Here is a 21,818-nt window from a genome sequence, read left to right as displayed (position 1 = left end):
CAACCTCCCACTGTTCCACAGAATCCCACAATGCTCGGGTTCAAAGGGATCTTAAAGGCAAATTTACCTTCTGCACCCATGGAGGGGGGCTCGGAAGGGAAGGATTTTCCCCAAATGACAAAAAGCAGGAAATCCTGGAGGGCTGGAACACTGCCAGTCCTCCCTTGGTTCCCAGTGGGTGCCCTGCTGGATTTCTCCCTGCTCCAAGGACACCTGCAGCAAAAGCAGGGACGAGGAGCTGTGCTGGAGCACGTGGAACACTCAGAGCACTCCCAGGTCCCTTGGCATGCTGGGTTCCTGCTGCTGGGCACGGGCAGGAGCTGGGAGCCCCAGGATGGCAGCAGCCAAGCCCTGCTGGCAGCAGCTGCAGCTCCCATTCCTGGCTGGGGCTCACCCCCAGCTCCAGCAGGAGATGATTAGTGGGATGTGTGGTTTTAATTAGGGCAGAGGCATCATCCTGTCCCTGCCTGTTACTGCTTTCTGCTTTAGCTGGTGTGCAGATGAGTCCATGGCTCACCCCACACCCCCAGCACAGGGGATTGGCAGCTCTGGATTGTGTCCCAGCACAGGAATTACTCATGGGATACTCAGCCTTTGTGCTTTTGCTGATCACAGAATATTTTCCAGCACCCTCTGGTCCTAACGTGGTGCCCAACACCTGCTCCCTGTGCAGGGCATCGCCAGGTCCTGCTCTGGAACATCTCCCAGGCGTTTGGGGTGTTTTGGGTGCTCTTGGGGATGTTTTCAGTGCTCTGGGGATTATTTTAGTGCCCTGGGGAATGTTTTCAGTGCCCTGGGGGGTGTGTTTGGTGCTCTGGGTGTGTTTTCAGTGCTCTGAGTGCCCCTGTGTGGCAGGTGCTCCCCGAGGGACCGCTGTGAGCGGGCAGAGGAGCCGTTCCGCTTCGCAGGGAGCATCGGGCAGTGCCTGAGCGTGGCCGTGCAGCCCAGCAGCATCTCGGTGTCAGAGCACAGCCTCCCGGTGAGCAGGGGCAGGGGACAGGGGCCTGTGGGACAGCCACCTCCAGCAGGGAGCACTCCACACCCCGGCCTTCCCCCTTCCCTCTGGCACAAATGTTTTCTCATGAGGTCACACTCACAGAGGGATGGAGGAGCCAAGGGGCCACCCGAGCCAGGAGAGGGTGGAGAGGGGGGACAGAAACAAATTCCCCTTCCCTTGTGCCCCAGCTCACATTTCCCTGCTCTCTGTAGCTGCTGAAAGGAAAGGCTTTGTTTCCCAAAAAGCTCCTCTGTGAGCTGGGCTCAGGCCTGGCTCTCTGAAGCTTCCCAGCTGTTGCTGCCCCAAGCCCCTGTGGCAGCTGGTCCTGCAGCCCCCAGCCCCCCATGTAAAAATGGTGTGGGGACAGGGGACTCAGCCCTCCAGGCACTGGTTTGCCATGGGGACACTCCCCAGCCGTGCTGGGGACACTGGGGACTCTCCTCCCAGCCAGGGCAGGGTGGTCTCCCCTGTTTGTGCAGAGGGGAGGGAGGTGGTCTGAGCTCAGGGCTTTGGGGACGGTCACTGCTGCTCTCAAGGCCTGGCACAGGCACTGAGGGTGGCAAAGCTTCCGTAGAGTGACCAGGGGACAAAAATCTGCCACTGCCACCAGTGCTGGCCTGCAGCACCGCAAGGCTCAGCTCGGAGGGCTTGTACCCACAAAGAACATCTTGCCTTCCTTTCTCCTCCTCCCTTCCCATGACAGGGCAGCTGGCCACCAGCTGTGGCAGGTGGGGGATTTAAGGGGGTTGTTTCGAACGGGAAAACAGGCAGGGCTGGGGATGTGGGGGAGATTTGGGCTGCTCTGCCTGCTCACAGCTCTGCTTTGCTCCCTGCTGTCCGTGCTGCAGCTCAGGCTGAGGGTGAGCGACGCTCCCGACCTGAGTGCCGGGGTCAGCTGCCTCTTCGGGAACCTCAGCGAGGTGGAGGGACAGGTGTCGGGCAGCCAGGTGCTCTGTGTGTCACCAGCAGCCAAAGATGTCCCTGCCATCCCCGTGGATCAGGGTAAGTGATGGCTCCTGGGCAGTGACACGGTGGCAGACAGCTCAGGGCAGCTTTGGGAGTATCAGCTGAGCAGGGCTGAGCCTTAGGGGCTGCTGCCAGAGAAATTCATGCTGCTGTCAAAGCCTATTGAGCCCAGGGAGCTTCATCCCCAGGAAATGCATCCCACACAGGCAGGACGGGCTGGCAGCAGGCAGCAGGCAGTGCCTGCCCTGTCCTCACTCCCTCCCTGTGCTGCCAGACAGCTCCCAGGGCAGCACAGGAGCCGTCTGTCCCCTCCAGGGTGGCTCTCGAGTGGCCAGGAGCTCTCAGCCCTGCCAGGCTGCTGAATCTGGGAAGCAGGAATGTCCCCTGGGCCTGGCTCAGCACCCACGAGGAGGTGGCTGCAGTTCCTCCGTTTCGGTGCTGCTCTTTGGGCTGGCTCCTCATTAATGTCACCACTGTCATATTTTCTCTTCCTGTAACTGAAGCACCACTGGCTTGGAGCTCATTTTCCCCTTGGCATCATTCCAGGTGTCCAGGGTGCCTCCCTGGCGATGTCTTTGTGGTTCTGAGGCATTTTCTGGAGCCTGAGCCTTGGGGACACTGCAGGGCCCAGAGCCCCGTGGGAGCAGGGCCAGGACAGGCTTCCCCAGCAGCCCAAAAGAACAACCTGCTCTCAGTTAACCCAGAGCTCGGGCTCCCAAAGAGCTCCACTGCTGCCCCTCTCGTTCCCAGCAGTGCCTCCTGCCCCAGGAGATCGCTCTGGGAGGTGAAGCTGTGGAGCCCAGTCCCTGGAAGTGTTCAGGGATGGATTTGGATGGGTTTGGGGGAGCCTGGGATGGTGGAAGGTGTCCCAGCCCATGGCAGGGGCTGGCACTGGCTCTTTGAGGATCCCTTCCAGCCCAAACCCTTCCGTGATTCCACAGTTCTGTTCCTGGGCTGGCTCTCAGAACAGTCTCACATTTTACACTGCAGAGTGACTCAGGGAACAGGGCGAGGCTCCAAAACCATCCCAAGGCACCTTTACCCCTTGTCTCTGGTGCCCTTTGCCACCAGGGCTGGTGTTTGGGGGCATTGCTGGGCACGGGGGGCTCCAGGGCAGGGTGGGGTGGGACCCTGGTGGGCACGGGGGGCTCCAGGGCAGGGTGGGGTGGGACCCTGGTGCTGGCAGGTGAAACCCGAGCTGCCCCAGCAGCAGCAGGGGGCTCAGCCGCGGGCGGTGGGCAGCAGATCCCCCCGGCTGTGCTGCTGCTCCCCTCGCCCCCCGCAGCAGGGACAGCAGTGACAAACTCTGCTCTGTCCCCAGACTGGTTCGGTGTCGTGCTCCAGCTGAAGTCCCGGGAGACGGGCAGGACCTTCGTCAGCACCGAGTTCAAGTTCTACAACTGCAGTGCCCACCAGCTGTGAGTGCCCCTTCCCTGCCCCCAGCAGAGCCTAAAACAGCCCCGGGGATTTGGGGAGTGGGCGCTGGGGCTGGCACGGTGCCCGGGTCACAGGGACAGCCCTGGCCTGGCTCGGGGGCTCCGGGAGCTGCGGAGGAGGCAGAGCCGGGAACAACCTCAACCTGCTGGTGCCCCCAAGCTGCGCGATCCCGCAACTGAGAGCGAGCATGGAGCCGGGAGGGATGGGAATGGGAATGGGGAATGGGGCGTGGGGGCAATGGGGGACATGGGGGAATGTGGGCGAAGGGGGCGAGGGGGGGTTCCTGGGCCGGAGTCCCTTCCTGCACGCTTTCCTTCCGTTCCTGCCCTTTCCTCCCTTTCCTTTCCCTGCCTTCCGTTCCTTTCCTTTCCGTTTCCTCGTTCCTTCCTTTCCTTTCCTTTCCTTGCTTTCCTGTTCCCTTGTCCTTTCTTCCTTTCCTTTCCTTTCCCTTCCTTCCTTTTCCTTTCCTTTCCTTCCTGTCCTTTCCTTGCCTTTCCTTTCCTTCCTCTTTCCGTTCCTTTCCTTCCTTTCCTTCCCCTCCTTTCCCCCCCGTCCTTGCGTCTCCTTTTGGTGGGATTTGCCAGGAAAGGTTATGCAGGAGGGGAAGGCAGGCAGGGGGAGGTGGGATGCTAGCTGTGGGAGCCCCTGCTGGGAATGCTGGAGGCCAGGCCAGGTGAGGGGAGGTGCTGCAGGCCCAAAGAGGGACAGAAATGGGTCAGACAAATGAGTAATTGAAGAAGTTCACAGCCCTCCCCCAGATTTGCCTGTGATGATCAGAATGAGCTCCCCTGGCTGTGGAGGTCAGCAGGGGCTCAGAAGGAGCACGACTGAGCCATCAGAGCTGTTCTGGTGGCAGCAGCTCGCACACTGCCCTGCTCCCTGTGCCCAGCTGGGACAGCCCTGCCTGCAGAGCTGCTCTGCTCCTCTTCCAGAGCTCTGTGCTGCCTCAGGCCACGCTGCCACTTCCCTGGTGACATTTGTCTGCCTGGCCTGGCCTTGCTCCAGCACGTCCCGGGCACTTCCCTCTCCAGGCAGCTCCAGTGCCTGGAGCCACGGGCATGGCATGGGACTGAATCCATGGGCACAGCTGATCCCTGTGCCACCAAGAGCTGCCACGTGGCACCAGGGGTGGCCTCGGAGATGGAGGAGGTGGCAACTGCCAGGATTAGCAGCTGTCACAGCTCCTGCCTCTCTGTGAGAGGGGAACAAAACCCACCCAGCCACTCTGCTGGCAGCTGGGTCCCCTGGGGCTGAAAAGGGTCTGTGTTCTTTCAAAAACATTTCATAAGCAGTTATTTTTTTCCCCCCGACATGAATCAAAAGCACTTGCTGCTCCCCCTGCACTCCAAGGCCAGGCAGAAGTGTTGCTGTTGACTTGAAGCATTCCTGACTTGCAGAACAACTGATCCCATTTTTGCCAGGCTTGCCTTCTTTTCTAGAAGCTCCAGCCCAAGCCTGGTGCCCGTGCAGTGCCCTGCTCTGTTTAACTCCAGTCCAACCATGTGCAGTAAATCCCAGCTTGCATTTTACTCCGGGATAAACTGAGGCTGCCCCAAGTCTGTCTTTGGAGCATGTGTGTTTCCCCAAACCCAGTTCTTGTTTTGTGCTCTATCCAAACCACCCCCACCAAAGAATTTCTTTTCCCAGGAAGGCTGGATTTCTGGCAAGGCCTGGAGGAGGCTGCAGCCCTGCCAGGGTGCTGAGGCCTGTGCTGAGCCCTGCTCTCCCCCCAGGTGCCTGTCCTGTGTGAACAGTGCCTTCCGCTGCCACTGGTGCAAGTACAGGAACCTGTGCACCCACGACCCCACCACCTGCTCCTTCCAGGAGGGGAGGATCAACGTCTCCGAGGTACCACCCTGGCATCCCTCCCTCTGCCCTCTGCCTTCCCATGCCACAACACCATCTCTGTGTTGGTGTGAGGTCTGTGGGTCTCTCTGGTGCCCAGCAGTGCAGGAGCAGCTTTAAAGCAGGGCAGTGCTGGTGTCACTGAAGTGCTGCTCTTGACCTGAGCACCAGAGCTGAGCTTCCCCTGCTGTGTGGGAATGCCCAGGTTCATTAATTACAGTAATTGCTGCCGTGCTTTCCCCCCGGGGGGGTCCCAGAGGCTCCTCAGACCCAGCAGCTTTCAGCAGCTCTGGCTCTGGGCAGTGCCTCGTGTTGAGATTTATGGCAGGGCCTGACTGTGGCTGGTGAAGGAGGGAATTACCAAGGAGCACAGCCCCAGATTTTGGAAAAGGGAGCTGGTCTGGGTTCCAGCTCCTGGACCCGGAGCCATCCCTCTTAGCAGCTCATAAAAGGTGTGGGGCTCCAATCCAAAAATGCTTTTAACACTTGGAAAGGCACAGGCTGTGAATGGCTGTGCACAGGCTGCCAGCTCTCCTGTGTGTCCCAGGGCAGAGGGATCCGTGGAGGAAAGGGGTTTGTTAGCACAAATTCCTGACTGAACACTGCAGGGAGCCCTTGGTCTGGGGTTTCTGCACTCCTTGTCCTGCCTGATCCCCTGCCTGCTTCATCTCCACGGGGTCCTGGTGCTGGCAGGGTCCTGCTCTTTGCCCTCACTGTTCCTACAAACAGCTTTGAAGCACCTGAAATGAGTGCAGGTCCTAAAGGTGCAAGGGAAAAATGGTTTAAAAGATGCTCTGGAAATCCTGAGGGTCCTGGAAGGTGGGAAAGGCAGCAGTGAGGACATCTACAAATGGGAGAAAAGGAAAGGAGAGGAAGGTGAGCCAGTATCCAGAGAAATCCTTGTCAGTGAGTGATGGAGAAAAGCAGGAGAGATCAGTCAGGGGTGTAAACACTGAGCTGTCAAAAGGAGTGACTGAAGGTCAGCCAGGTTGATGCTAAACTAGGAGTAAACTCCACCCTTGTGTCTCCCTGGCTGCAGTGCTGCCAGGAGGTCCAGGGTAAAGGGCAGAGTAATTTCTGAGCTGTGTGTGAAGGACCTGGTGGGCAGCTCCAAACCCAAGGCTGGGCAGCACATCCATGGGAATGGGTGCCCAGGGAGAAGCTTCCACCCCAGGAACACACCAAGAGCTTTCTCCATCCAGTGCAAATCAAGAAACTTCCTTTCACCATGGCAAGAGGAAGCAAAACCCTGTGGCTCTCCTCCTCTGGAGTGGAGGGGTGGGTTCTCCTCTGCACTCCAAGCATCCCTGTCCTCCCAGGCTGCACAGGTGGAGCTCTCCCTTCTCTGGGATCTCAGAGTGTCTGACAAGCCCCTGCTAAAGCAGGACAATCCCATCACTCTGTTTTCCTCCTGGGAGCACCCAGGGCTTGCCTGGGGTCACACAGAGGGAGAGAGGAGCAGTTGGCATCCCTGGAAGTTCCTGCTGGGGTCACTGGACTGTCTCCAAAGAACTTCCTCTGTCATCCTCATCTTGCAGGGGTTGAATCTCACCAGGGATGTTTTGGGACACCTCACACCTTCCTGGTGATTAGCTTTGATAAGGGCTGATGATAATGGCACAAGTGCTCTCCATCATTTCTCCCCCAGAGCTCTGAGCACAGGCCAAACCCCCCCAAAATGTGTTTGCTCATTTAAGAGCAATGGATTCCCCCTTCACCCACAGCCTGGTGATGATGCCTTTGCTGTGGGCTCTTCACCAGCACACAAATAAGTCAGTGCCTCATGGAGAGTTTCCTCTCCTGAACCAATTCAGATCACAATGTTCTCATTGTGTCACGGCCTGATGTATTAGGAAATTGTTTGTGCTTCCCCTGGCTGCCTCCCCAGCAGAGCCAGTGGTGTTTGGAGTGGTGATCTCCGTGCCTGTGCCCTACTTTCAGTCCCCTGAGCCTCTCCTTATGTAAGGTTTACACACGTGTTCACACGGGCCTGCACACTGCTCGCTTCTCTAGCTTTAATTTAAGGGAAAATATCTTGAATATTCCTTTTTACTCCTGGCCCATCAGAACTGGAACCCCAGTGGGACTGGATGTGGAACAAGCTCCCTTTGATGCTCCCAGGAGTTGTCTGGAGGAGGAACAAGGGCCCAGAGCCTCAGCCACTTCACCAGGAGGTGGGGGAGAGAAATTCCCTCTCCGTGAGCTGTGCTTTTGCTCCTTGCCAGCCTCTGCCCCACTGCCCAGCTGAGTGCTGCCCTTCTGCCCTGCCTGCCCTGGAATGCAGCCCAGGAGCTTTGCTCAGCCCTGCCACAGGAACTGTGTGCTCAGGTCCCAGGGCAGAGCTCAGGGACGGATGTGGGGGTGCAGAGGGAGCCCCAGAGGTGGGTGGGTGCTTCAGGAAAAGCGGAGCTGTGGGTTGGGGTCCCTGGTCAGTGAATACAGGTATTTCACAGCCTTTGCAACAGAGGGATCCTGCAGGACAGAGCTGGCTGCTCCTGATGTTCTCCCTCTCCTGGGAATTTCTGAGATGGGGGAACCCAACTCCTCTGAGGTCTCCATTTCCAGGTAGCCAATTCTTCAGGAGTTAATTATTAGAGAAGCAATTATTTTCCCATCCTTTTCCTGTCAGAGTCTTCACTGTCAGCAGAAGGTTCCTGCTCACACCTTGCTCCCACTAAATCAGGATTTCTCCCAGAGGTTCCTGTGGGTGTGGAGCCCTGATTGTCCCACTTTACAAAACCCCAGATCAAGCCAAGGATGCCATTTCAATGTGCCTGATGTGCTTTGGCTTGTGTGTGTGGGTGAGGCTTTATGATGTCCCTCTCTAAATGAGGAATGTGGATTCATAAACATCCTTACACCCCATCCCAGAGGAGAGCTAGAGCCAAATAAATCCTCTTAGCTCCCCAGGACGTGAGAGCCCGTCCCCCTTTGATGTCCAGTGTGTGCTGCTAATGCCATTTCCACAGGGGGACGCTGATCTGGGGACAGAGAGTTCCAGACTCGGGGATTTCAGTGCCCTTGGGGCTCCTTTGAATTCCCACTGATTTTATGGCAGCGCCCTTGCCCCTGGCTGTGCCCTTGGGTGCTGAGTGCTGCTTGAGGGAAACAAAACAAAACAAAATCAGCCTGTCCTCCAGAGCCTGCCCTGCCAATCCTCATCCCAGCAGAGCTGAGATGTGCTGGAGGTGACTCAGAGCCACAGCTCAGGCCACCAAAGGCAGCCAATGACTTTGCAGGGTCACACCTGACTTAGGGGAGATGCCTTTGCCTGAAATAGGAGCAAAAAGCCTGGTTTCAGCAAAATTCCCTCAGCTCCGAGCCGTGGCAGTGCTTTTATCATCCCTGCTGTGGATGTTTGGTGCTCAGAGGGAGGGAGGCAGGAGGAGCAGAGGGAGCTGTTCCTGCCTGTGACCAGTCCCCGGGCCAGGGAGCTGCTCCTGGCTCAGCTCTGGCACTCCAAGGGTTATTCACAGCAGGGAAAGGTTCTAAACATCCCCCAGGTGATGGAGAAGACCCAGGTTACAGCACGTGCAGCTCAGGGCTGGTGGTGAGGGGCAGGAATTCACCAGGCTGGCCTCCAGCTGCCTTCCTTTCATGTCTGGTTTCCAAGGAGCAGGGGCTGCTCTCCCTTCCCGTGGCATACATGGAGGATAATGTGTTTCCATGAGTGACAGGGACTGTAATTTATATCATTGGGAACACAACTGTGAGCCAGGGGTTTACATTCACGTGCCAGGTTGGGTTATGTTTATAACTTTAAAATAACGTGCGGCGAGTTAACATTTGTGGAGAGTTTGCGGGGGCTTTTTGAAGATGAAAAGTACAGAAACAGTCTATTTTCTGCCATTTGGGCTAAATCCTGTAGTCAGAAGAATTGCCTGCCATTTCTAGGCAATTTTTTTTTTTTTCCAAATAAGAGCAAGGAGGTTTGACCTACTAAAACTGCTCGGTTAAACACAAATAATAACCATGGGTGCTCTGTTCTGCTCCAGAGACAGCTGCAGAACGTGGGTCTTTAAGGTATTTATAGACCCTGGAGTCTTTGAGGCTAAAAAGTGTTGGAGAAGCATAAAATGTCTTTGTAAATTGTGTGTGCTGATACTTCAGAGGCAGAATATTCCCCGAGAGTCTGTGCCACTCAGGCACCCCAGCCTTGTCTTCCTCCAGCAGATCTGATCCGTGTTTATTCTGGCACAGGGAAGTCAAGGAGGATAATGAGAGGATTCTGCCTGTTTGTTTAGAGAGAGGAGGCAGTAATGGCCTTTCTAACTCGCTGCAGGATTTACCTCTCATGAATTAAAAAACAAAGTAAACTGATGATGGAACAAGCCTTTTCTTTGGTGTTTTCTGGGTGGTTCTGACTCTTCCTGGGGAGGGAGCCAGGATGGGGCACCCAGGCTGAGCCTGGCACGGCAGGGACACCAGGAGGGACCTTGGCCACAGCCACACAGCCCAGCCCAGCAGCAGGGCTGGTGCTGCCAGCCCCTTCCCAGGGCCTGGGAAATTCCTGCTGAGGGAACCTGCATGGACAGAGGCCCTGCTCAACTCACGGTAAAGCCCTGACAAAATCATTTACCTGAGCACCGGCTGTTCCAGCAGGGAGCAGCTGGGACACGTGGTGGAGGGACAAACCACACAGGGTCTGTGGGAAGGGCTGTGTGTGCAGGGATGTGGGAGGGCAGGATGTGGCTGGGCAGGGATTCGGGTGCAGGGAATTGGGTTTTCAGGGATTTGGGGTGCAGGGATGTGGCTGTGAAGATTTGGGGTGCAGGGATGTGGCTGTGCAGGATTTGGGGTGCAGGGATGTGGCTCTGCAGGGATTCAGGTGCCGAGATGTGTTTTCAGGGATTTGGGGATGCAGGGATGTGGCTGTGCAGGATTTGGGGTGCAGGGATGTGGCTGGGCAGGATTTGGGGTGCAGGGATGTGGCTGGGCAGGGCTGTGGGTGCACATCCCCGAGGCAGCAATTTAAAAAACGAATTGGAAAAAGAAAAGCCCTGAAAGCTGAGCTTTCCCTGAGGCTGGAAATGCTCACAGGGGCTGCACAGGACGTGCAGGGTCTGAGCTGACCCCAGCCCTCCCCAGCCCCGGCAGCTCCTCTCGCTCAGCTGAGAAATTCAGCAGCCACTGCCTGCAGCAGTGTGGCTGCCCACGAGCATCCTGGCTCTGCTGGAGTCTGGCATCCTCCTCCAGATCTCTGCAGCCCCAAACGTGGATCCCTTGTTAGTGTGATCACTGCAGCTGTCAGCCAGCACGGAGGGGCCGCCCCGCTCCTGCTCAGGCTGCGCCTGCCTCGCTTTCCCCACAACCCCAATGTGACATTTTCCTTCCACTGCAACCAAAGGAATGGGGGAAAAAAAAATCTATTTTGCCCCACTCGTCTCTAACGATGGCAGAACAGTTTTTGCTGCCAGCATTTGCAGCAGCAGGGAGCAGATGTGGGGATGGAGTCCCCTCCCGTGCCTGGGAAGGCAGGAGCCTTTCCTTAGCAGTCTCCTCACGGACTGAGCTGGCCAGGAAGGATAATGGTCCAGAACATATTCATTATTTTCAGGAGTGTGCACTGAAGTTCTCCCACTGGTGATGCAAGTGGAGATTTTTTTGGTTTCAGTTGTAATGGGGTAAAGGATTCTGCAGCTCTGGGTTGCTTTTCCTTCCAGCCCTCGGGCGTTCCACGGGGCATTCCCTCTCTGCTGGAGCTCCATGGGACTTGGAGGTGAAACCCAACCTTATATGCAGGCAGGTGTTGAGTGGAAGGTGGCACAGGTGAGTGGTGCTTAGGAGAGGAAGGAATGTGCCGAGTCAGCTTGGGAGAGCTGGATGGAAAATGCCAGGAATCCATGGAGTTTGCTGGCTGTGAGCTGGGGCTGGATCCACGGTGCCAGGGCCAGTGGGAAGCAGGGAATGCCATTCCCTCCCAGCCTGTGAACCCACTCCTCTGCAGGACAGGGCCTCCCTTCCTTCCCCAGCGCAGCTGATGGAGTTTGAAATCACTCTTGGCTGTTAATCCGTGAAAGTCCCTGTTAGAAATAAAATAAAATATATATACGGAAAAGTGCCACTAAAAAGGTTTATGAGGCTGCAGTTTAAGTCAGTGGCTGCTCCAGAGCACAGCATCTGTTTCTCATTTACAGCTGGCTTGAGCCATGGTGAAACACCTCCCGTGGCCCTGGCTGGGAGCTGCAGGGGGAGCCTGCCTTGGGGAGGGGGATTTGCCCCCGGGCACGCAGGATCCTGGCAGGGTGGCATTGCCATCAGCACCTTTCCTTCCATCCCCAGGCTGGAGGGGCTTGGGATGCCAGCCCGGGATCTGGCAGGAGGAATCAGACAGACGTGTTTGTTCTAAACTCCTGCTTTGGCTGGGGATTAATCACTCGGTGTCAGGTGCTTACAGGTACTCAGGCACCTTGTTCCATTAGATCAAAGCAAATCAGAGCTGAGCAGAATGTAAATACAGCTGGTGGTCAGAGGTGTTGCAGTTCCTGGTGTAGAAATTGGAGAAAAATTGTATTTCCCAGTGTGCTGTGCAGAGATAATGTTTGGGATGTTGAGATCTCACGGGAGGGATGTCACACAGTCACCAGGAGCTGATAAGTCATTTTTTGTGGTCCATCTCAGGGTTTCATTTAGACATTCTGTTTGTGCTTGGGTGAACTGGATGTCTGTGCAGTGGTGGTTCACAGAGTCACAGGTGCTTTGCATGGGAAGGTGTCATGGTTTTGTTCACGTCTCTGGGGGCCTGAGACACTGAGGTGTCCTTGATTGCCAGGCCTGGAGCGGAATTGATGTGTCTGACCAAAATGGGAGAGCAGCATTATAGATACAACTATATATATAATATATAATGGGAGAGCAGCATCATATATATAACTATATATATATATAGTTATATATAAAATGGGAGAGCAGCATCATATATATATATATATAACTATATATATATATGATATAAATAACTCCAAACTCACACTGTGTATGGAGTTGGGAGTTATACACTCCAGATTTTGCAGGGTTACAATTCTATTTAAAAAATATATAAGAAAAATATTAAAAATATAAGTATGGCATTCGGAGTTACACACTCCAAATTTTACAGGATTTGCAGAATTGCAGGATTACAATTATATTTTTAAATATATAAAATATTAAAAATATAAAAAAATATATAAACATATATTTAAAATAAATAAATAAATAAATTTATATGAATAGATAAATATTTTTTTTTTAAATATATATGATATATAAAAGCTAAAACGCATCACCAGCACACCCCCTCTGAGCTCGCACCCTCTCCCTTTCCCTGCCAGGACTGCCCCCAGCTGTTCCCCACGGAGGAGATCCTGATCCCGGTGGGAGAGGTGAAGCCCATCACGCTGAAGGCCAGGAACCTGCCGCAGCCCCAGTCGGGCCAGCGGGGCTACGAGTGCGTGCTCAGCATCCAGGGCATCGTGCACAGGGTGCCCGCCCTGCGCTTCAACAGCTCCAGCGTGCAGTGCCAGAACAGCTCGGTGGGTGAGAGCAGCCCCAGGAGCCCGGGCAGGGTGGGAGAGCTCTCCAGTGCTGAGTGCCAGGTGGGAGAGTGCCCGCGGGGAGGAGATGCTGGATCTGGAGTGCCCTGGCTGCCGCTGGGGAGTCAGCCTGGGAAGGGGAGGAGGAGGAGGGAATGCAGGAGGTGTTGAGGCAGGCTAATTCACACACGGGGAGATAAGGAGAATCACAGAGCCCTTATCGGGGAGCTGTCACATCCCAGGTCACGGTGGCTGGATGAATAGAGCGGTGCTGGAGAGCGGGGAAGGAGGGGGAGAGGGAAACTGCTGGGGGGGAGAGAGAGAGAGAGCAGGGGAATCACCGGGTGATGCTGTCCAGGAGCAGGGCAGGGTTATCCCCTCCACAGGACAGGGCTCAGCCTCACCAGAGCACCCCAAAATCACCCTGCTGGGTGCCCTGGCATGCCAAAACACAAATGGCACAGGCAGGCACCCCCACCCTGATCCACAGCCCGGATCTGGGTCTGCTGTGTCCCTTCCTCTGCTCACCATGTGCTCAGAAAGGGCCCTGGGCAAAAAGGGCACAGTCAGTTTGTTTTAGGCAGCACAACAGGGTCCACTTGAATATTCAGTGCAGATGGTCTTAAATTGTTAATGAAGTTTTGAATTTTTAAAAGTTTTACTGGATATTTATACATCGCTGGCCGTCTTTGGGCCTTGCAGCTTGGTGGATAATAAATGTATTAATAGTATATAGTACTTTTCCCATCCAGAGTGATTTATAAGCATTAGAGAAGCCCTTTTATTGCTGCTGGGCTGATAGGAGGTGGTAGGGGGAGGATGTGAGGGCCATTCTGGACTCTCAGCTTCTTGTTCCACACCAGGGAGGGTGAACCAGTACAGTCAAATATGAGTTAAAACTGCACAGCTCCTGCCCAGGGACAGGCAGAGCACTCTGCCCTGCTTGAATCACCACTCCCTCCTCCCAGAGAGGATGGCAATGCTCACTCACCTTTTGAAGTCTTTTTAGCAGCTCTTGGTTGACCTAAGGAGAGCTCCAGAGTGGGGCCTGGCCAGTGCTGGCTGTGAGAATGGGAATTTCAGCATTCTCTGGGAATTTAGCTGAATTCTGCAGCATCCAGACTCACTCAGCCACGGCCCCCAGGATGTCACAAAAAGGGGAATAATTCAGGCCAGTGCTATCTGGATCAGGCTGAGGCAGTGGCTGGGGCTCTGCACCATCTATTTTTGCTCAGCTGTTTCCTGTTCCACCTGCAAAGCTCTGCAGTGGGGTTTTGGAGCTCCCAGTCACAAACTGGGCAAGAAGCAGCCTGAGGGCAGCAGTCCCAGTCTGGTTAACTGGAGGGGCTGTGCTGGTAAGCCAGAGACTGAGTGACGAGAGCAGCCACTGCAAGTGGAACAATTAATCTGTTACCTCTCACAAGGACTAGATCCAATTTAATTATCTCCTCCTGATGAGGAGAAGGGACTCAAAGCAGAACCCTGGAGATGAAGTGTAAAAATGCGGTGTCTGAGGCACCAGCAGATGTTTTTAAGCAGAGAATAAGGATGGTTTCTCTCAAAAAACCATCTTTGTCTGGGAGTGCTGTCTCCCCAGGCGTTTCACTCTGGATCTTACCCTGCAGTACCTCTATGATGGGATGGACATCAGCAACCTGGCCGTGGACTTTGCCGTGGTTTGGAACGGAAACTTCGTCATTGACAACCCAGAGAACCTGAAAGGTAAAATCTGCTTGGATTGGCTTCAGGCCATCCCAGCTGTGTCCCTTGGAAACCCCTCAATCCCAGCTATAACCCCAAGGGTACATCCCAGTTTATCCCGAGGGAATCCCCCAATCCCAGCTGTATCCTGAGGGAATCCCCCACTCCCACCTATACCCTGAGTGAACCCCTTCAATCCCAGCTGCACCCCAAGGGAATCCCTCAATCCCAATTGAATCTGTGCATCCCAGCTGTGTCCCATGGAAATCCCTCAATCCCAGCTATACCCCAAGGGTATATCCCAGCTGTATCCCGAGGGAATACCCCAATCCCAGCTGTACCCCAAGGGAATCCCCAGTCCCAGGTGCATCCCGAGTGACTCCCCAGTCCCAGGTGCACCCTCAGTCCCAGGTTCACCCCAAGGGAATCCCCCAGTCCCAGGTGCACCCCGAGTGACTCCCCAGTCCCAGGTGCATCCCGAGTGACTCCCCAGTCCCAGCTGTACCCCAAGGGAATCCCCAGTCTCAGGTGCACCCCCAGTCCCAGGTTCACCCCAAGGGAATCCCCAGTCCCAGGTGCACCCACCGTGACTCCCCAGTCCCAGATGCACCCCCAGTCCCAGGTTCACCCCCAGTGACTCCCCAGTCCCAGGTGCCCCCCAGGAGCCCCTCCCCTCCCCGGCTGACGGCCGTCCCTGTCCCGCAGTGCACCTGTACAAGTGCGCGGCGCAGCGCGAGAGCTGCGGGCTGTGCCTCAAGGCCGAGCCCAAGTTCGCCTGCGGCTGGTGCAGCGGCGAGGCGCGCTGCACCCTGCGGCCCCACTGCAGCTCCCCCGGCGCCCTGCCCTGGCTCCACTGGTCCGGCCACAACGTCAAGTGCTCCAACCCGCGCATCACCGAGGTGAGCCCTGCCCACTGGAATATTACCAATATAGCCCTGCCTACCTGAATAATTACCAATATAGCCCTGCTCACCGGAATAATTACCAATATAGCCCTGCCCACTGGAATATTACCAATATAGCCCTGCCCACTGGAATATTACCAATATAGCCCTGCCCACTGGAATAATTACCAATATAGCCCTGCCCACCGGATTAATTACCAATATAGCCCTGCCCTCTGGAATATTACCAATATAGCCCTGCCCACCGGAATAATTACCAATATAGCCCTGCCCTCTGGAATATTACCAATATAGCCCTGCCCACCGGAATAATTACCAATATAGCCCTGCCCACTGGAATATTACCAATATAGCCCTGCCCTCTGGAATAATTACCAATATAGCCCTGCCCTCTGGAATAATTACCAATATAGCCCTGCCTACCTGAATAATTACCAATATAGCCCTGCCCATTGGAATATTACCAATATAGCCCTGCCCTCTGGAATAATTACCAATATAGCCCTGCCCACTGGAATAATTACCAATATAGCCCTGCCCACCGGAATAATTAATTACCAATATAGCCCTGCCCACCGGAATAATTACCAATATAGCCCCGCCCTCTGGAATAATTACCAATATAGCCCTGCCTACCTGAATAATTAATTACCAATATAGCCCTGCCCACCGGAATAATTACCAATATAGCCCTGCTCACTGGAATAATTACCAATATAGCCCTGCCCACCGGAATAATTACCAATATAGCCCTGCTCACTGGAATAATTACCAATATAGCCCTGCCTACCTGAATAATTAATTACCAATATAGCCCTGCTCACTGGAATAATTACCAATATAGCCCTGCCCACTGGAATAATTAATTACCAATATAGCCCTGCCCACCTGAATAATTACCAATATAGCCCTGCCCACTGGAATAATTAATTACCAATATAGCCCTGCCCACCTGAATAATTACCAATATAGCCCTGCCCACTGGATTAATTACCAATATAGCCCTGCCCACCTGAATAATTACCAATATAGCCCAAGGGGATGTGCCTGGGCTGGTCTGGCCCTTGCTGCTCAACCAAACAGTGACACTGTGCTGTCCCACAGTCTGCCCAGCCCTGAGAAATGTGGGTAAAACACTCCAGAACTTCCTGGGATGGTTTTGGTGTGCAGCCTCTGCCCCACCTGTGCCGCGGTGACCGCCATGGACTGCGGTGGGAATGCTAATTAAACCAGGGAGCTAATTAGTCTGGAGTTGGTGGTTCTGATATTTCTGTTCAGCCCACTGAGGGATGCAAAATGTGTCCCAGGAGCATTTTCAGCAGTGAAACTGCACTCGCTCTGTTAACGCTGCTGTGAGGAGTGACACTCCTGTCAGGTGGGAACGAAGGAAGGTTTGGGTTTCTCAGTTAATTAAATCCCCCAAAAAAGCCTCCCTTGCCCTGGGTGTGAATCCACACTGCAAAAGGTGTGACACAGCAGGATCAGAGTCGTCTGTTACACCAATGCTGCTGGCAGCCCTGCTCAGCACCCAAAATCTGCCATCTGCATCAGAGCCCAAGTGAGCGTGGCAGTCTCCTCTTAAATTAAATTAGTTTTTGCACTGGTTTAACTAAACTGGCTCAGATCCCCTGGGAGGGAGGCATCAACCTCCTTTTATGGAGGAGAGGAGGAAGCACAGAGGCTGCTGCTGTATGTGGGCTGGGTGGGGCTGGCAGGAGAACGATGTTGCTGAGGGGGGTCCATCCATCCTCGGGGACGTTATCAGATTTGGTTTTGGTGTTTTGGTATTTCTGCCTCAGGCCTTCTGCCAGCAGTGGTACACCTTTGCTGGGCAGGTGTTTCTCTTGTGCAGGTGTTTCTCTTGTGCATTGTTTTGTACAGGGCAGAGTGGAGCTGGTGGGAAGTGCTGGGGCTGCTTGTGCAGGGATGGGAAAGCCCTAAAAAGGATTGGAAGCCTATCCTTTCCCTGCTTGGTTGGTCTCTTTGATTTCCAAGTCCCAGCTGTGCTACCAAGAGATAAAATGATCCTTAAAGGCTCCCCTGGATCTTCCCCTTGCCCTGCCACTGGGCAGAACCCAAATTCCTCTTGTCCAAGTGCTGTTCTGCTGCACCAGGTTGTGCTACAAGAACCAAAACAGCCTCTGCTGAGATTTGCTTCCCCATAAACCATGCAGAAAGTTGTCAAGTCAAAGAAATCTTGGAATTATTTATCTGCCCCTCCTTGAGCTGGGCAGAGAAGGGGAAAAGCTCTGTGCTCCAGCCACCAAGTGACTCGTGTGTGAGCAGTGCCAGGCTGGCTCTGGCAGCTGGCTGCAGGCAGGGCACTGCCACCGAGTGTTTTATCACTGTCCAACTGGAAAGCAATACTTTTGGGCTCTGTCCAAGCAGAAAAGAGCAGAGCTCTGCTGTTGCAGATTTCTTGACTCCATCCCCAGGTCTGTGTCTGAGCCCTCAGAGTCAGACTGTGGAGGAGACCATGAGACCTTCCCAGCGTTCGTTGCTGTTGGGTCCTTTCCCAAAATCCGAGTTTTCTCAGGATTTTGGGTACCATTTTGCAATGCCCCGTGCTGCAGAGCTGTGCAGCTGGGAACCCTACCCTGCTGGGACTGACCTGGCCCTGGCAGGTCCAGAGCTGGCACTGGTGCCATGTCCCCCATCCCCTGGGCACCAGCAGTGACAGGGCTGGGGAGCAGGGTTTGCTCTCATACTGGAGCTCACATTGCAGCCTGGATTACCCAGAGTAAAAGAGCCTTTAATATGGGCTGCTTTCCACTCCCTTTGCTTCATCTGGCCAGGTTCACTCTTTGTGACAAGGCTGAGGTCAAGGGCCTGGCTCCCAGGCGCCAGTGCCTTCGGGGGATGCATAAATAAAGAGATTGTGTCCTAATAGTTCTAAAAGTAAATGAGCAGTGGGGTATTTGCAGTCCTCTCACTGAGTGAGAGGTCCAGCCCTCCCCAGCAATGTCCCCTCAGCAGCTTAAAACTTCCACCCAGCCCGTGGCCTTAGCCATAAATAAATAAAAATCAGTTTTCTGGCGAACAAGCGGCGCTCTGATCTCCTATTCATTTATTTGCAGGCCTCATTAATATAACATCAGCGCAACAAACAGCTGAAGGGGGGGCAGTGTCAGGCTGAATAATGGAGTTGCTCTGCTGAGATAACAATTAGGCTCTGAATGTGCCATCAGCTGAGGCAGAGACAAGGAGGGATCATGCCGGGATGACAATGCTCATGTGCTGCCTCCCCGCTGGGCTCATCAGCTGGGATCCAGGGCTCAGAGCAGGAGCAAAAAAGCACAAAGAGGATGGAGGTGATGGGGTTTGGGGAGGGGGCAGGGGCTGTGCCCTTGGTTGGGGTCTCTCTCTGCCCCCGAGCAGATGCCAAGGGCTTGCTGTGCAGGGCTGTGGCTTCCCTGCAGCTCCAGGGAAAGCCCCAGCAGCCCCAGCCAGCCCCAGCTCCAGCTCTCCCCAGCTCCTCACTGACTTCTTCTGCAGGCAAAATGTTGCTTCATGTCAGAAACGCTGAAAGATTCGAGCAGCAAGACATGACACTGAGAACATTTATCCTCATTGCTGGAGCTGTGTCTCCTGCAGGCTGCGAGGGGAAGGGTTCTGGCACTGGGCTGGGGCTCCTGGATCCCCGGGATCCTTGGATCCCAGCCTGGGGGTCCCTTGGGTTCCAGCCTTGGGGGTCCCTTGGATCCTTTGGGTTCCAGCCTTGGGGGTCCCTACCTTGGTTTCAGGTAAAAAGCAGCAGTGGGAGAAGCTCTGGAGCACCTGCAGCCCTTCCCTGTCCAAGGGCAGGGTGTGAGGGTGGCTGAGCCCCTGGCACCCCCTCATCCCTGCACCCAGCCCATTTCAGGACCAGTGCAGGGCTGCACACCTGATCCTGTCCAGCATTACTGCAGGGGCTGGGCTGGGATTTGTCTCTGCAGTGGGGAGAGGTGACCTGCTCAGAATAATTCTGCCTCACACTCCCCGCTCAGATCTCAGTGACTTTCAAGCTGCTTCAGTTTAGCAAACAACCTAAAAAAACTTCCAGCAGAGGTGCAGATTCCTAAACAGCAAATGTCCAACTCCTGGAATGGCCTAGCTGTCTCTCAGCTGCCCTGTGCAGGTCCTTTTCATCCTCCACAGAGCTCCAAGTGAAAAGCCAGTCTAGTGAAGTGATTTTCTTGAAATTGGTGAATATTTCTTGCTAATCCTGTCTGTCTCAGATGAGAAATCGGGACTGGCAGCCCTGCAGCTCCCAGCTGGGATCCAGGCAGAGCAGGGCTGGCTGTGCTGGAGGTGCCTCATGCTCACCCCAACCAGAAGCCCAGGATGCTGCTCGGAGGGTGCCCAGCTCTGGGTGCTCCGGGACCTTTAAGACTTATCTTCTCGCTGTGATTTTGACTGAATCTCTCCAGCTGTAATTAATTGAATGCATCTGTTCTAACCCTGGGGCTGCTTTATGGCACAGTTACTTCAAAACTGTTCAATTAGTGGCCACTAAAATCTAGGTCGAGTGGAGCTCCATATTGGGGATTTTCCAGGTCAGGACATTTTTAAAATACAGCATCAGCTGGGCTTTGTTCGGGGAGGCCTCTCAGCCCTGCTGCTCCTGCTCAGCTCAGGAAATGGCAAGCAGTGACTTCTCTTTTTTTTGAGCAGTGATGAGACAGCGAGACGGCGCAGTAAGTGCCCCAGCAAATGCATTTTAACATCATCCAGAGCTGCAAAGGACAGTTGTAACTGTCAGCCAAGTTCAGGTGATTCCCCAGCAGCGGTGTAAACACCACCAGGCCTCCAGGACTCGGTGTAACACAGCCCAGCTTGGTTTTGTAGTGGGTTTACGAGCACGTCGAGCTTCCAGAGCTAAATGGTACAAGACAGGCCGTGGTGTGAGTTACAGGGAGCAGCAGCACAACAGGCAGCGTGTGGTGAATAAATTAAAAACCTCCAGCAGGCGGTGGAGGGGAGAGGGAGGTGGGAATTAAAGGATCTGGAGGAAGGAGGGGTGGCTCGGTGGCTCTGGTGGGTGCTTGGAGCTGGAAATGGGGCAGAATGCCCAGGGAAGTGCTGGAGTCACCCTGGCAGTGCTCCAAAACCAAGTGGATGTGGCCCTTGGTTTAGTGGGGATGGTGGGATTCCTGCTGGAAGATCTTGGGTGTCTTTTTGGAGATGCTCTGGGGAACTGGGAAGCACAGGAGTGATGGGGACAGGGGTGTCCCACGAGGGCTGCTGTGGGGCAGGTCACTGGGATGGTGGCACTGGTGCTTGGCCACCTTCCTCGCTCCTGAGGAGGTGGAAAAAGCCACCCATCCATCTGGAAACAGCGAGGAAAAGGTTCTGAAGAGCTCAAGATTTTTGCCAAAGACAAGGGTGGAACAAAGAAGCATAAACAAGATTTATCCATTAAATTAATTAAACTGCATTATTATGGATTGTGTTTATTTATTAATAACTGCAGCACAGGGAAGATTAGAAACTCACCCAAGAGCAACAACAGAGCAGTGGCAGATTCAGGAGAACTGTCTGAGAGTCCTGAGTCCAAATTTTGAGACCATGCATTATTGAAATTTATACTCCTAATTGAAGAGGAGATTGTCCTTAATGCAGGTCCAGGGAAGCAGGGATGATTATGGCTGAGGCAGGCTATAAACAGGCAGCCTGAAAGCACACACCTCACCCTTTAACATTTTTAAGTCATTTGAGGTGCCAAGTCACTAATAAAATGTGACATTAACATTCAGAGAACAGCCAAGGCAGAAGGTGAAGTTCTCCAAGCACCAGGCTGCTTCTGGAAGGTGACTTCCCCTGTTCTGGATGGAGATGGGAGCCAGCTGTGTCCTGCAAGGATTTCTGGGAATGGCACTGCCCACTCTTCTTGGCCAGCTTGGAGTCCTCTCTTGGAGCAGGGCATGGATGGAGTTCAGCATCCTTGGGCTCCTCCAGGACCTCCAGAAGAGCCATGAGGGGTGGCCCTGGCGGGTCTGGCAGCAGGAGAGGTTCCAAACCAGGGATGGGGCTGGAGAAGGGGCATGGTGGGGATGTCACTGTCACTGACGTGTTTTATGAAAATTCTTTCACTAGGATTTTTCTCCTGAGAAGCCTCAGAAAAGAAATGTAAACAATAATTATCTGATTGCTGTGAATGTGGTCTGGAGATGGTTTACCAACAGGTGCATCTCTGATTGGTCTCATGCAGATTGTTTTTAATCAATGACCAGTCCCAGTGCAGCTGTGTCAGAGTCTCTGGTCAGTCACAGGATTTCATTATTCATTCCTTCCTAGCCTTCTGATGAAATCCTTTCCCTCCATTTCTTTTAGTATAATTTCAATATATCATTTTCTTTGAATATAATATCATGTCATAAAATAATGAATCAGCCTTCTGAAACATGGAGTCAAGATTCTCATCTGGTCCAAACACCACCACATGTCACCTCACCCTGTCCTGTCTCCCTGCAG

General features: G+C 54.1%; 1 protein-coding gene across 2 annotated transcripts in view; it reads left to right on the top strand.

Annotated features, from left to right (window-relative positions):
- Positions 1-21,818, top strand: part of PLXNA2 (plexin A2) — a 132,116-nt gene that overhangs the window by 72,084 nt on the left and 38,214 nt on the right. For both annotated transcript variants that reach the window (XM_050985224.1, XM_050985223.1), the window contains 7 exons: positions 856-979; positions 1,846-1,999; positions 3,285-3,381; positions 5,134-5,248; positions 12,559-12,759; positions 14,385-14,481; positions 15,166-15,359. In XM_050985224.1, the coding sequence (XP_050841181.1) occupies positions 856-979; positions 1,846-1,999; positions 3,285-3,381; positions 5,134-5,248; positions 12,559-12,759; positions 14,385-14,481; positions 15,166-15,359 (982 nt within the window). The remainder of the gene's footprint in view (positions 1-855; positions 980-1,845; positions 2,000-3,284; positions 3,382-5,133; positions 5,249-12,558; positions 12,760-14,384; positions 14,482-15,165; positions 15,360-21,818) is intronic.

The sequence above is a fragment of the Serinus canaria genome, chromosome 26, assembly GCF_022539315.1.
Source record: "Serinus canaria isolate serCan28SL12 chromosome 26, serCan2020, whole genome shotgun sequence".
In the NCBI taxonomy this organism is placed as follows: domain Eukaryota; kingdom Metazoa; phylum Chordata; class Aves; order Passeriformes; family Fringillidae; genus Serinus; species Serinus canaria.
This window is presented reverse-complemented; position numbering and strand designations above follow the sequence as displayed.